Source organism: Neoarius graeffei, chromosome 18 (genome assembly GCF_027579695.1).
Source record: "Neoarius graeffei isolate fNeoGra1 chromosome 18, fNeoGra1.pri, whole genome shotgun sequence".
NCBI classification, from domain to species: Eukaryota; Metazoa; Chordata; class Actinopteri; order Siluriformes; family Ariidae; genus Neoarius; species Neoarius graeffei.
This window is the reverse complement of record NC_083586.1, coordinates 35,097,784-35,114,164: the sequence shown is the minus strand read 5'-3', so window position 1 is coordinate 35,114,164 and position 16,381 is coordinate 35,097,784. Positions and strand designations below refer to the sequence as shown.

The window sequence follows — 16,381 nt, the reverse complement described above, 5'->3', positions numbered from 1 at the left end:
ACAAAAATGAAAGGTTTCTGAAGAGTAATAGACTGATTTTGCACGATTACACGAATAATTTGTTTGCCAGTCTAAAAAAATTGACTTTTTTCTTTTTTTGTATTTTGATTTGTCGTTTTTGTTTGATATTTCAAAAGTATTGTATGAACATTTTGGCACAAAATTGGTTCCATACGTAAGGAGTACCCCCCCCCCCCCCCCCCCCCCCCCCCCCCAAAAAAAAACAAACAAAAAAATCCCCACCCCACACAACCTCTCAGATTTGGTGTTGAGTTCTTTAAGCAACGTGAATAATCGTAGGCGTTCAACTTGCCTCATTTCAGTTTGACTGGAAGTTACAGGAAGACCAGAGTGACATCAGAACCACTTCCTTGGATTTAAAAAAAAAAAAAAAAAAAAAACACACACACAAACACCCCTTATAAATCTGAAATATCAGTCGAGCAGAAAGTCAGGTCTGTGGTACCCAAAAAGGCTAAAATCCCCCTGATAGCAAGCGTAAAGGCGCCGTATGTCCCTCTTGCTTATCCCAGAGAAGTAGCGCTCAACCTTGGTCCGGTTGTAGCGCGTTATGCCTTTAGGGATGCTGGGATACGATACCAAGTCCTCAATTCCAGCAGCTTTGAGGATATACGGCGCATCTTGCTCAAGAGTCTCGTGATGGCCGATTACATCATAGGAAACGTCACATGGAGCGCAGAGTTCAGTGTACGTTAACCAGTGGATGACGTGCTCTCCGAATTGGCGGTCGAGATGTTTTCGGCCCGGCTCGTCGCCCAAGTAGCGCACAAAGTCCTCGAAGTGCAGACCGGCGCTTCCGGAGGCGTCGCGGTGACTTTTGCGGTACTTGCGGATGATGGCGGGGGCAATGCTGTGCTTGTACCATGGCTCAAAGCGTGGGTTCTCTACAAACTTGTCCTTGAAGGCCGATATGAGGCGTTCGAATGGGTCTCGGACAATGAAGAACTTAAAGTATGTATTTAATCTGAAATGATTTGAAAAAAACATAGTAAGTGCTACTGTAACAAACGGCTCTCGCTTGATCTGAAATGGTGTTTATCGGGAAATAAGGAGAAAGTCTTCAGACTAGACAGAAGGATTCAACTGTTCTATTTAACAGTTATTCCACGAAATCGAGTCGTACGTGAGCCGATAGCCGACGAGGCGCGTAGCACCGAGTTGACAAGTCATGTACGAGGAGATTGAGTGGAATAACTTACTATATCCACATTCACTGGATTATGAGAAACAGAGCATTTTTTTTTTTTTGCAAATTCGATAAATGAAATCTTTTTTTGTATAAAGTCTGACAAAATCCTTTCTGCTTAGAATGTAAACAAACCGGCAAAATGACAGTAGCAGTCTGTGAAAAATGGTATAATAATTCTTGCGGGGGTTCCTTACCATCAAATACTTTTATTCCATATTTACCTCGCCCGCGACAGAGTAAGTGGGGCGAAGTATTGTAATCAGTGCAGTTTGTTTATTTGTTTGTCTGTCTGTCTGTTAACAATCTAGCGTCTAGACGGTTGCACCGATTGACTTCAGATTTTCAGGGTAGGTGGGCAAAGGTCCGTAGATTACCTCATTAAATTTTGGGCGTAATCGGGTCAAGGTGAAGGTCAACCTTTTGGTCAAAATAACATTTTCCATTATAACTCAAAAACGGTTGCCAATAGACAGATGTTTACTATTATAAGCATGTAGGAACTCCCATATGGGCTTTGATTTGGCACCATGATCTCTGACCTTGAAAGGTCAAACTCAAGGTCACGGATTTTCAGAGAGCTGGAACTTGAAAACGGTTGATGGTAGACAGATATTTACCATTATCAACTTATAGGAAGTGCCATATGGGCTTTCATTTGGCACCATGATCTTTGACCATGCGTGAACTTGAAAGGTCAAACTCAAGGTTATGGGTTTTCAAAGGGCTATAACTTTACACTGATTGACTTCAAATTTTCAGGGTAGGTGGGCAATTGTCCGTAGATTACCTGATTAAATTGGAAAAGTCAAAGTTGGGTTTTTTTTGCGGTAACTTTGTTCAAATTCATCATTTTGACTTCAAACCAAAACTGCATCTTTCACACACACACACACACACACACACACACACTGCTTCCAACCATCAGGGATGCAAACGGCACGGCTTTTGGCGGATGCCGCCTTTTTCACGGTTGAATCGCGCAGATCCGATTTTTTTTGGGGGGGGGGGGGGGGGGGGGGGGCGTTGGAGTGTCTGATTATAATTTCATCAAAGTAAATTCTGTATATAGGCAAATGCCGTTACAGTCCATGAAACATAGGAAGTATAAGTATGAGAAGAAAACAGTAAATCAGAAAGCTGCGCACGTTTGCGCAAAAGTTGCGCAAACGTGCGCAGCTTTCTGATTTACTGTTTTCTTCTCATACTTATACTTCCTATGTTTCATGGACTGTAACGGCATTTGCCTATATACAGAATTTACTTTGATGAAATTATAATCAGACACTCCAACGCCCCCACCCCCCAAAAAAAATCGGATCTGCGCGATTCAGCCGTGAAAAAGGTGGCATCCGCCAAAAGGCGCGCCGTTTGCATCCCTGAACCATATGCTGCACGCTATGCAGCTTGGACAGGCTCCATAGCGTGTGGGGGTTTAAGATCGGGGGGGTCGAAGGTCATTGGTCAAAATAACATTTTCCATTATAACTCGAACAGTTACCGATAGACAGATGTTTACTATTATGAGCATGTAGGAACTCCCACATGGCCTTTCATTTGGCACCATGATCTTTGACCTTGAGTGGTCAAACTCAAGGTCATGGGTTTTCATAGGACTATAACCTGACAGCTGATGATTGAGATATTACCATCATCAACATACAGGTATAAAATAAGTGCTGCCGGGCGAGGTTTGTTTTGCTTGGCAACACTTTTGTTGCTTTTTTTTTTTGTATGTTTTGGGGTTTTGTTTTCGAGTCGAGTTTTTATTTCGTCCTCGGTTGGTTCAGCAACACGCGCCGCCATTTTGTTTTTCTCTACTCGCAGTATACGAGCTGACAGCCTGGTAGCAGAGTAGCCAATCAGAGTGCGCGGTTGCTCATATCCAGTGAATGTACACAGAATAACGAAAAATATAAAAAGGTCAGTATATTGAGCTCATGCATTTCCAGAGAAATACGAGATCTTTCATGTTGAACAACTTATGTGCGTTTAATCTGAAATTCAGACTGAGTAAAAATAATTCATTAGTAAATTCTAAGGCAGCAGTAGTCATTATTACATTATTAAACTGCTCTGGTTATACATAGTAAGGCATAGCAAACCTGATGGCATCACAATGTTCATACATTTACACCTTCAGTGGAAATTACTGGAGTATATCGTGACTGCATGTAACGTGCGGCTGAATAAATTACATTTGAGAGTGATGCCACTATGGACCCTTTCACGTGACGTCACGACAAACGCGGCCGCCATTTTGGACATGAACTACCAGTAGTCTACCACAGCCAACAACGAGGAACGACGGCGAAGCATCGAAAGGAATATAGCCATCAAAGAAAGTTTTTACTTTCAGCAAGACTTCCATCATGCCATTATATTGTTGTGCACCTGGATGCAGTAACCATCAACACACAAGGCAAGATTTATCATTTTATCGGATCCCGACAGATGCTGACCGACGGAGAAGATGGGTGGTCTCTAAAATATTGGCAAAATGATGTTTATTGACGTAGCAATCGTGTGTAACGGGAAGCATTTGCATATCCGAAGTGTTGTATTTACATCAAAGATAAAACAAACCGATATGACAACGACTGCTGCTGCCAGGTTGGGGACACAAACTAGTAGAAAGGAAGTGTGCCAACAGTACCAGCACACTTCCTTTGTGGTCGATTCTGCTTTAAGGTAAGACGCATTTAATTATTCGTCTGCTGTGGGTTTGGAATCGGTAGCCTGACCGATTCGTTCATGTTTGTGGTGCCGTTTGTTTGTTGACGCGTGTTGAAATGGAAGATTGGTTGTTGACATGATTTCCAGTGATGCTTTGGTGCTGCTGTGGATCAGATGTGTTGAGTAGCCTGACTGGGGTTTTTTTTCTTGCGTGTGGTATCATTGTTGACGCGAGGTTGTTTTTTGAACATGCCAATGCAGACACGATTTCCCCTGATGAGTTATGACTTCAGACGCGATGCGTGTGTGGAGTCCGCGTGATATGTGCGTAAGATAGGCTTCTCATGTGTTTGGAGATCCGCGCTCTGAGACAAGCGCAAGCACCCCCCCCAAGGGAAAAAAAGGGACCCCCTGAAAATATCGGCATAGTTCGAACTAGGGCTTTGACTTCGAACTTCGATATTCGAATACAATTCGAATGTTGTGAAAAAAAAAAAAAAAAAAAAAAAAAGAGATGTTCGAACTAATATTAGGCAGCTCTAAATATTCGAACCTGTATATGGCATCATTAGGCATAATTCTTTTATTTTTGTGAATGTGGTTGTAAACGTTTTCAGTTCAGGCCGCAGGTTTTTTTTTTTTTTAACGTCTGTGGAATTTATGTGAATCGCGAAGGTCATTGTCTTTTGTCTTATCTGGGCACCTGTAGACGTTAGCGTCAAGCTGGCACGCATTGAACAATGGAGTCAGATGCTAGCACGTTGGAGATTTGCACTCCGGAGAATTTAAAAAGTGATGTGTGGCGCTATTTTGGATTCGAAAAAAAAAAAAGATGGAGAATGCGATAAAAAAAAGGTTAACGAAGTGAGCACGTAAAACTAATCTGTGATCTTATAACATATCGTGTCCGTGTTTGTTTGAATTGTGAATCAGAGACGCGAGCAGGAAGCAGTGACATGACAGCTGACACCGGTCTCATTCAAAACAAACATTCTCAAAAGCCAACACGAATGGGCTCGGAACGGCAGTGTTATAAACTCACAGATTAGGTGAGCCTAGCAGTACCTGCTCATTTTGTAAACGTTCCCCTTTGATTGTCAGTGAGGCTACAGTTTAGAGGCTTTCATCAGTACAAGCAACCAGGAAACCGAAGGAACAGCGTTTCACACAAAAAAGGCAACGGACAAACGACGAAGTTTGTGGATTATGTAACGTTAAAAGCGTCAGCCGGTATAATGCCAATTACTACGACACTGCATGTTTCATTAGTAGTGGTTGTAAAAACACGCCTGAATATTTCATATTTCCTGCACGTAATCTTATTGACTGACTGAACACTGCCCCCTGGTGGACTGAATATCATTTAATTTTGATGCCGAGGTGTTAGTGAGGCATTTAAGAATCTCATCTCATCTCATTATCTGTAGCCGCTTTATCCTGTTCTACAGGGTCGCAGGCAAGCTGGAGCCTATCCCAGCTGACTACGGGCGAAAGGCGGGGTACACCCTGGACAAGTCGCCAGGTCATCACAGGGCTGACACATAGACACAGACAACCATTCACACTCACATTCACACCTACGCTCAATTTAGAGTCACCAGTTAACCTAACCTGCATGTCTTTGAACTGTGGGGGAAACCGGAGCACCCGGAGGAAACCCACGCGGACACGGGGAGAACATGCAAACTCCGCACAGAAAGGCCCTCGCCGGCCACGGGGCTCGAACCCAGGACCTTCTTGCTGTGAGGCGACAGCGCTAACCACTACACCACCGTGCCGCCCGCATTTAAGAATAATATAATTAATAAAAGTTCGAATACTATTCGAATGTCTAGATTAATTTCCAAACGAACTTCGAATATGATTTTTGGGCCAAGGTCAAAGCCCTAGTTCGAACACTGGGTTGAGAAAGTAATGGCAAATAGTGAGTGCACAAACCATAGAAGGTAAACTGTACACAGTGCCAGGGCAGTGTGATGGTATGTCTACTTTTAGATTGCGTTAGCTTATCAATGAACACACTTGTCACTCGACGAGTTTCACGTCTTTACGACGGATACTGAAATGTGTGTTAGGTATTATTGTTGCAGTCTAAGCAGTCATTGTAGCAGCTAGATGAGCGAGAACCGAAAGGGTCTGTGCCATAAACCGTTATTTCTTCATGTCCAAAATGGCGGTTGCGCTTATGAAGGTCATGTGAGTGAAAAGGGTCTATAGCGACCCAAGAAAACGTGCAGTTTTCTTTCACTAGATTTGCTGAAATATAACAAACAATTTAGATTTAAAAAAATAAATAAATAAATTATACATCATAAACTTTTCCAGACCTTTCTGTGATCGCTGCGTCACTCATAGAGGACAGACGAGGTAAACCGTTTCTCTCGTGGTCATGGACCATATTCTCGGGTATGTCTTCAACCTTGGAGAACTTTCCTAAAAACAAGACAAAATCATTAAAAGGAGTTCTGATAATACAGAATTCCACACAAGATCACTTTCATGCTTTACTGAATATCCACATGTGGATGCTGAGCAAACCCTCTCACCGTTAAGGACAATAAGGACCTTCTTCCACTGCGTGTTGCCCACTTTGGGCGTCTGGCAGAAAAGAATCCTATGTTTGTCGCACACAAAGATGCGATCGAGGACGAACTTGCGCAGAGGAGTGTGTGTGAGGTTCCAGAGAGACGAGTTCCTGCAAACGCTGGACAAAAGTTGCAAGCGTTGCGCCGTCACAGACTCCCAGTCTGAGAGCTCCACCTGAGTTGGGCCACCTAAAGACTACACACACACACACTTCAATTGAAACACACATTCTCCGTGTATTACTTAACCCTATCTAAAGGTGGTCTCAGCTCACTCACCGAGCTCTATATAAAATGTAGAGCGCTCAGACGCTCGTCAGAGTGAAGCCGTCTGACCTCCATCTTACCACTCGCATGGCGTGTATTTGGTTTGCGTGTTAAACCGTCATATCCGATCAAACTTGCCCTAAGAAAACTACCTGCTTATTTTCTCACCTTTACCCACATTCCTTCCATATCTTTAGAGCGCTTCTTGGATCTTGTCCCCTTTCCAGTCCAGTCTCATCATTTTTTGAACGGCTCCTTTACTACTATAATTATTTTTAGGGAGATTATTTCAGTTTCTCTCTTATACAGTGCATCTTCCTCTTTTGTATTAGTTCTTCCTTCCTTTCTATCTCTCTCCATTTATTAATTATGGGTTGTTTTACAATCAGGGTACAAAGTAGAGACAGAATTTTCAGTCCCGCTCCCGCATTGTGCAGTCCCGCTCCCGCAAAGAATTATGATTTTCAGTCCCGCTCCCGCCTGCCACATTTTGTCCCGCTCCCGCCCGCAAATCCCGCATGATGCAGACGTTCGCGTTATTTCTCACGAAAGTTCTTGTCATTGGCTTGGGGAATTAAACATGCTGAGCTTAGCTGAGCTCTCCACTGACCGATCCTTCACCTAGCGCACGTAGCGAGGGTGTATGGAAGCAATTTTGTGCCAAAATGTTCATACAATACTTTTGAAATATCAAACGAAAACGACAAATCAAAATACAAAAAAAAGAAAGTAAATTTTTTTTAGACGGGCAAACAAATTATTCGTGTAATCGTGCAAAATCTCAGTCTATTACTCTTCAGAAACCTTTTATTTTTGTTCTGCGTCTTTCTTAGTTTTGTTTGATGTAATTTATTTTAGTTGCGATTCCAGCTTTCTCGTTTGCGCTCCCTGACTTTTTGCTTGCAGTTTTGGCACAAACTTCCCGTGTGGGCGGGCTGTTCAGGAATGCATTCCCATTGGCTAACTTGTGTTTGACTGACGGCTACGCTCAGCCATTCCCTACTCGGATTCTGGCGGACTGTTTGACGAGTGACTGATCCATTGACGGTAAACAAGGATCGAGTGGACTTCAGTGGCGACTATGATATTGAATTTACACTTTGTTGAATCCACTACTTCCATAGTGCTTTTAAATATAAGGCTGTAAGCTTTGTGTTAGTTGTCTCTAATATTTATGTCCCAATATCTTGACCACATTTTAGGATGAAAATAATCATTTTATATATGTTATTTTATATTGAAAAATTAGCTGTCTCGGAGAGGACGTTTTTTTTGACACAATTACATACTAATTTGATCAAAATAGTCTGAAAACTTACTGGCATTCAACATTAAAACTTAACTATGTTTCCAGTGATATGGAACCAAATATGTGTTTTATGGTATAAAGAATGATGTAAGTGCATCCCTTTTGGAGCTACCTGTGGTCAAAAAAGCACTTTTTCTAAATGACACGAGTAATTTTGCTAAATATGACATATATTGCCATACATTCACCAAAAATAACGTTATCACCAAATGTTTTTTTTGCATGGTAAATAGAGCTATCACAGGGCTACAATAAACAACCAAGTTTATTTAGTCAAGCCTTTTGATATTGAAGATAATAAGTGTTAAATGTGATTTTTAGCTTGCGGACCCTGATTGTAAAACAACCCTTATACCAACACCAAAGCTGTACAATACATCCTTTGTTTAGGACAGTTATTGAAACAGGATTGTTCTCATGTTATTTGCCATTTTAGCTTCATTCTCACAGTCATGTCTAAAAAGTATTTATTAGTCACATAATTCACTGTCATAATGTTCATGCAGCTTGCAACCAGTATGACCAATAAATACTGTTTCGATATGACTGTGGGAATGAAGTGAAAATGGCAAATAATATGAGAAAAACAATCCTGTTTCAACAACTGTCCTAAAGAGAAAGGAAGAATATATGAAAGATACACTGTATAAGAGAAAAACTGAAATAATGTCCCTAAAAATAATTAGAGTAGTAAAAGAGCCATTCAAAAAGATGATGATGATCAGAGACTGGACTGCAAAAAAAAAAAAAATTAAAAAAAAAAAAAAGTGAAGCACGATAAAGATATGTAAGGAATGGGGTAAAGTGGAGAAAATAGGGAATGAAAGGGGAGAAAAAAAAAAAAGCCAGGAGATGCTTTATGGGGCAAATCTGATCAGACACGATGGTTTAACACAAACCAAATACACCTGTGTATCTATACCAGAGGTGGACAAAGTACCCAACTTAAGTCAAAGTACAGATCCCACTGGTTAAATGTTACTCCGAAACAAGTTGTCCAGTCAAATTTTTACTTAAAGTGGCATTCCACCATTGGATGTATTCTTTGGCATAAAATACGACAACATATATAAATGGCATCACTAGATAGAGAAATCTTTTAGCTTCAAAATGATATATTAAACATAATTTTGTGACGACAAGTATATTAATTTTGCGACCCAAGTCACCTACCCTTTTAATTTCCGCGCGTGATGTCATCGGCAGGTTCCCCTTCTTGTGTACCACGTGTCGGTGTTCTGTAAAGTTATCCCACCTCTTGGATTTGTCCTACCAAGCCTACTGCGCATGCGCGAAGCCTACTGCGCATGCGCAGAACACATGACGCCATTACAATTAGCAAGTTCTCATGCAGACCGTTTTATTATTCACAACAAGTCATTACAAATTATTTGACTCGGCCAAAGACTCGACCAATACGCACAAAACATAAAAATCGGCAAATGCGTGAAATACTCACCGATTTTCTATCAGCCCAGCTGATCGGTAGGACAAAACTACTGTTGAATTTTCCTACCCTCCTGGATTTCGCGCATGCGCAGTAGGCGATTTCGCGCATGCGCAGTAGGCTTGGTAGGACAAATCCAAGAGGTAGGATACGTCATGTGGTACACAAGAAGGGGAACCTGCCGATGACATCACGTTTCACTACCGCGCGGAAATTAAAAGGGTAGGTGACTTTGGTCGCAAAATTAATATACTTGTTGTCAAAAAAATTATGTTTGATATATCATTTTGAAGCTAAAAGATTTCTCTATCTAGTGATACCGTTTATATATGTTGTCGTATTTTATGCCAAAGAATACATCCAATGGTGGAATGCCACTTTAAGTTAAAGTACTGAAGTACTTGCTTTTAAAAATACTTAACATTTTCTGTCAGCACAATGTTGTATTATTGCCACAACGCTTACAAAACCTAAAACACCTCTGAAACAACCGACTGGATTTACTGACGAACTGGTAGAACCTGTAGAATAAACACCTTTAAACACGGATTTCTACATTCTGTTTATTTGGCAAAATTATGCCGAAACGTTTCTGAAAGCACTTCAGATAACATTCATGTTAGTGTGACTCCATTTTTACATGCTAACTAACTACAGTGGTGCTTGAAAGTTTGTGAACCCTTTAGAATTTTCTATATTTCTGTATAAATATGACCTAAAACATCATCAGATTTTCACACAAGTCCTAAAAGTAGATAAAGAGAACCCAGTTAAACAAATGAGACAAAAATATTATACTTAGTAATTTATTTATTGAGGAAAATGATCCAATATTACATATCCGTGAGTGGCAAAACTATGTGAACCTCGAGGATTAGCAGTTAATGTGAAGGTGAAATTAGAGTCAGGTGTTTTCAATCAATGGGATGACAATCAGGTGTGAGTGGGCACCCTGTTTTATTTAAAGAACAGGGATCTATCAAAGTCTGATCTTCACAACACATGTTTGTGGAAGTGTAACACAGCACAAACAAAGGAGATTTCTGAGGACCTCAGAAAAAGCATTGTTGATGCTCATCAGGCTGGAAAAGGTTACAAAACCATCTCTAAAGAGTTTGGACTCCACCAATCCACAGTCAGACAGATTGTGTACAAATGGAGTAAATTTAAGACCATTATTACCCTCCACAGGAGTGGTCGACCAACAAAGATCACTCCAAGAGCAAGGCGTGTAATAGTCAACGAGGTCACAAAGGACCCCAGGGTAACTTCTAAGCAACTGAAGGCCTCTCTCACATTAACATTAGCCAATGTTCATGAGTCCACAATCAGGAGAACACTGAACCACAGTGGTGTGCATGGCAGGGTTGCAAGGAGAAAGCCACTGCTCTCCAAAAAGAACATTGCTGCTCATCTGCAGTTTGCTAAAGATCACGTCGACAAGCCAGAAGGCTATTGGAAAAATGTTTTGTGGAAGGATGAGACCAAAATAGAACTTTTTGGTTTAAATGAGAACTGTTATGTTTGGAGAAAGGAAAACACTGCATTCCAGCATAAGAACCTTATCCCATCTGTGAAACATGGTGGCGGTAGTATCATGGTTTGGGCCTATTTTGCTGCATCTGGGCCAGGACGGCTTGCAATCATTGATGGAACAATGAATTCTGAATTATACCAGTGAATTCTAAAGGAAAATGTCAGGACATCTGTCCATGAAGTGAATCTCAAGAGAAGGTTGGTCATGCAGCAAGACAACGACCCTAAGCACACAAGTCGTTCTACCAAAGAATGGTCAAAGAAGAATAAAGTGAATGTTTTGGAATGGCCAAGTCAAAGTCCTGACCTTAATCCAAAGGAAATGTTGTGGAAGGACCTGAAGCGAGCAGTTCATGTGAGGAAACCCACCAACATCCCAGAGTTGAAGCTGTTCTGTACGGAGGAATGGGCTAAAATTCTGCCAAGCCGGTGTGCAGGACTGATCAACAGTTACCGGAAATGTTTAGATGCAGTTATTGCTGCACAAGGGGGTCACACCAGATACTGAAAGCAAAGGTTCACATACTTTTGCCACTCACAGATATGTAATATTGGATCATTTTCCTCAGTAAATAAATGACCAAGTATAATATTTTTGTCTCATTTGTTTAACTGGGTTCTCTTTATCTACTTTTAAGACTTGTGTGAAAATCTGACGATGTTTTAGGTCATATTTATGCAGAAATATAGAGAATTCTAAAGGGTTCACAAACTTTCAAGCACCACTGTAAGCTATGTGTAAACGTTAGCCGTGGACAAGGCAACGGCAACTTGGTGGGAAAATCCACAGAAAAGTCATTTGACTAACCAGACTGCATAGCTATTGCAAAGTTATCGCTAGCTCTAAAAGCACAGACAACTTCATTGCAAGCTTTCTCTTGGAATAAAACGTTGATATCCCTCAATATGCTTCCACAGGTCAGATGGAGAGTTTTTAATAGGCTGTGATGCAGTTCGTTTTAGGCAAACAAAAATCTTTATTCCTTTCAGCAAACTGAAACACGGGTTCCAGGTATGGCCATGGGGGCGTGCATTCCCCAGAAGAACCGCCTCCTTCCGTTCTGCCATCAACTGATTGTGTTAAATAATGCTGCAGAGAAATCATTGATCTTGATTTTATACAGTCTATGGACGTGACGTGACCCTAGTGATTACTGATCGGCTGTCTCAGTGTCACCTGTGAAAACATTCACGTTTAAGAAAAGAAAAGAAAAACCAAAACAAAACCCTATCCACTTTCAAAGCTGCTTCGTAGTAATGAGGACCTTGATAGAAATATAGTGGAGTAAAAAAAAGTACGATATTTGCCTTTCAAATGTAGTGAAGTTAATAAGTCATAAGCCCCTCCCCCCCAAAAAAAATACCCCTCTCGTAAAAAAAAGTACAGATACTCAAAGTATAGTGCATTGTTCCAGCAAAACACTGGTTCCCATTTTATCACCACTCTAAAAAATGACCATTTTGCAATACCTGTCCTGGAAACAATGGCAGCACTGAATTGTCTAATGAGATGTGAAACGCTTGTTGAGAAATCCCAGCCCATGCAACATTTCAAGCTCTTTTGTATTATTCGGTTTGTATATGTGGACTTCCCTCTTCAATTCCAACCACCAGTTCTCAGTTGGGTTAAAACGCAGAGACTGAACCACTGGGGGGCGGCACGGTGGTGTAGTGGTTAGCGCTGTCGCCTCGCAGCAAGAAGGTCCGGGTTCGAGCCCCGTGGCCGACGAGGGCCTTTCTGTGCGGAGTTTGCATGTTCTCCCCGTGTCCGCGTGGGTTTCCTCCGGGTGCTCCGGTTTCCCCCACAGTCCAAAGACATGCAGGTTAGGTTAACTGGTGACTCTAAATTGACCGTAGGTGTGAATGTGAATGGTTGTCTGTGTCTATGTGTCAGCCCTGTGATGACCTGGCGACTTGTCCAGGGTGTACCCCGCCTTTTGCCCGTAGTCAGCTGGGATAGGCTCCAGCTTGCCTGCGACCCTGTAGAGCAGGATAAAGCGGCTAGAGATAATGAGATGATGAGATGAGATGAATCATTGGGGACTGAGAGGAAATGGAAATGCACTTTAAGGAATAACAGCTTGTTTATCCATCCGTCCATCATCTATACCGTTTGTCAGGGTCACCGGGAAAGATGGAACCAATCCCAGCTGACTTCGGGCGAGGTACAAGCCTGGGCAAGTCATCAATCTATTGCAGGTCTAACCCAGATGAACAATCATTCACACCTACAGGTAATTTAGAATAGCCAGTTGACCTCATCCACATGTCTTTGGACTGCTGGAGGAAACCCATACAGGCACGAGGAGAACAGGCAAACGCCACACGGAAAGGCCGTGAGCTTCGAATCCAGAACTGTCTTGATTGCATTTTAATTAATTAATAAACTGCCTCAATGGAGGGAGGATGTAGCTCAGACTGGCCAAGACGCCCATAAAATCATAAAGGAAACGGATGGTGGCGCCACCATCTTGACAACTTTTATGCCCATCCACTGAGGGACTATTGTACAGTGGTGCTTGAAAGTTTGTGAACCCTTTAGTATTTTCAATATTTCTGCATAAATATGACCTAAAATATTATCAGATTTTCACACAAGTCCTAAAAGTAGATAAAGAGAACCCAGTTAAACAAATGAGACAAAAATATTATACTTGATCATTTATTTATTGAGGAAAATTATCCAATATTACATATCTGTGAGTGGCAAAAGTATGTGAACCTTTGCTTTCAGTATCTGGTGTGACCCCCCTTGTGCAGCAATAACTGCAACTAAATGTTTCCGGTAACTGTTGATCAGTCCTGCACACCGGCTTGGCAGAATTTTAGCCCATTCCTCCGTACAGAACAGCTTCAACTCTGGGATGTTGGTGGGTTTCCTCACATGAACTGCTCACTTCAGGTCCTTCCACAACATTTCGATTGGATTAAGGTCAGGACTTTGACTTGGCCATTCCAAAACATTCACTTTATTCTTCTTTAACCATTCTTTGGTAGAACGACTTGTGTGCTTAGGGTTGTTGTCTTGCTGTATGACCCACCTTCTCCTGAGATTCAATTCATGGACAAACGTCCTGAAATTTTCCTTTAGAATTCACTGGTATAATTCAGAATTCATTGTTCCATCAATGATGGCAAGCCATTCTGGCCCAGATGCAGCAAAACAGGCCCAAACCATGATACTACCACCACCATGTTTCACAGATGGGATAAGGTTCTTATGCTGGAATGCAGTGTTTTCCTTTCTCCAAACATAACGCTTCTCATTTAAACCAAAAAGTTCTATTTTGGTCTCATCTGTTCACAAAACATTTTTCCAATAGCCTTCTGGCTTGTCCACATGATCTTTAGCAAACTGCAGATGAGCAGCAATGTTCTTTTTGGAGAGCAATGGCTTTCTCCTTGTAACCCTGCCATGCACACCATTGTTGTTCAGTGTTCTCCTGATGGTGGACTCATGAACATTAACATTAGCCAATGTGAGAGAGGCCTTCAGTTGCTTAGAAGTTACCCTGGGGTCCTTTGTGACCGGGCCGACTATAACACGCCTTGCTCTTGGAGTGATCTTTGTTGGTCGACCACTCCTGGGGAGGGTAACAATGGTCTTGAATTTCCTCTATTTGTACACAATCTGCCTGACTGTGGATTGGTGGAGTCCAAACTCTTTAGAGATGGTTTTGTAACCTTTTCCAGCCTGATGAACATCAACAACGCTTTTTCTGAGGTCCTCAGAAATCTCCTTTGTTCGTGCCATGATACACTTCCACAAACGTGCTGTAAAGATCAGACTTTGATAGATCCCTGTTTTTTAAATAAAGGTTAAGGTCAGGACTTTGACTTGGCCATTCCAAAACATTAACTTTATTCTTCTTTAACCATTCTTTGGTAGAATGACTTGTGTGCTTAGGGTCGTTGTCTTGCTGCATGACCAACCTTCTCTTGAGATTCAGGCCATGTCCACACGGCAACAGATTCAGGTGACTCCGATACAATTGCTTATCGTTTAGGCCTGGCGTCCACACGGCACCGGCGTTTTGGGTGCCCAAAATGCAATATTTTTGAGAACGGGTTCCAGAGTGGAAAGATCTGGCAACGGTGCCGTTGTGAAGTCGTCTGGATGAGTAGAACGGATTTGTTTACGATGACGTCACAACCACATGACTGTGAGTGCTTCACGCCGGGTAGAAGTGTAACGAATATCACCAGGAAAAAGCCTTACAGAGCACTAGTGAGAGTGAAACACGAGCTTGGATATTATTATTATTATTATTATTATGTTCAGTGTTAGTTCACAGTAGTAATGCAAGAAGCAGAATAGTGACAGTAATAGTGAAGCAAAAACATGCAATTGTACAAACACTGCAGCTCTACAGCAAAATATTCATTTATGAAATGGTCTGATTCTTAACACCAGTAGTGCCAATGATCTTCTCATTGCGATGCGATGCGAGTTGTCAACAAATCCTATAACTTGGTTCATGAAATGCGCTTACAAAATATTTTCACTGTGAATATTTATTGTGTAATGGTGCAAAGTGAGAGAGAGAGAGAGAGAGAGAGAGAGAGAGAGAGAGAGAGAGAGAGAGACTCTGCCCTTAGGGCAGAGTCAATCCCGCCAGCAAAAATAGGGAAAAAAAGGAGCGATCTCACCTCTTCAGATGTTGGTTTAAGTCCGACAATACATTCCTCAAAAAGGGCGTAGAGGAGCAAATTAATCCATCAACGTGTAGCATTCAATTTATTCCGGACCATTAAAGACGCCGCCTTCCGCGTAGAATCAGACGTCATCCTCACCGCCATATTGGATAGGTCAAAGCGGAGAATAAAGATTCATGCGCTGCCTTTAACTGTACCAACAGGTTTACCGTCCAAACGAGATCACATGGGATTACCTTTCACAGGTGAGAAACAACAAATTAATCCATCAACGTGTAGTATTCAATTTATTCCGGACCATTAAAGATGCCGCCTTCCGCGTAGAATCATACGTCATCCTCGCCGCCATATTGGATAGGTCAAAGCAGAGAATAAAGATTAGCTGCGTTTAACTGTACCAACAGGTTTGCCGTCCAAACGAGATCACATGGGATTACCTTTCACAGGTGAGACTGGAAAAATACTTTTCATTGTATTTGGTCATTATAATGTAATTTTACAAACAGATTTTCCTGACTTTGTGGCTAATATGAAGTCTGGCGCATAATAGTTTATGCGCATGCGTCCTTACTTCTTCTATTGTTCTGGTGTCTCCGAAGGGACCGTCTTACAGCGCCCCTAGAGGTGTGGCATGTGTATTGCATCGTTTTCAGCAAGCGTTGCGTTGCCATATGGACCTGATATTTTACTGATCGTTG

The 16,381-nt window shown here is 41.7% G+C and overlaps 1 protein-coding gene across 3 annotated transcripts in view; it reads right to left on the bottom strand.

Moving 5' to 3' along the window:
* Positions 1-243: 243 nt before the first annotated feature.
* The window catches only part of chst10 (carbohydrate sulfotransferase 10), a 58,725-nt gene continuing 42,587 nt past the window's right edge, over positions 244-16,381 (bottom strand). For all 3 annotated transcript variants that reach the window (XM_060898741.1, XM_060898739.1, XM_060898740.1), the window contains exons 4-6: positions 6,430-6,664; positions 6,211-6,316; positions 244-985 (exon numbers count right to left, since the gene is read on the bottom strand). In XM_060898741.1, coding sequence (XP_060754724.1) covers positions 436-985; positions 6,211-6,316; positions 6,430-6,664 — 891 coding nt within the window. In that variant the 3' untranslated portion in view covers positions 244-435. The remainder of the gene's footprint in view (positions 986-6,210; positions 6,317-6,429; positions 6,665-16,381) is intronic.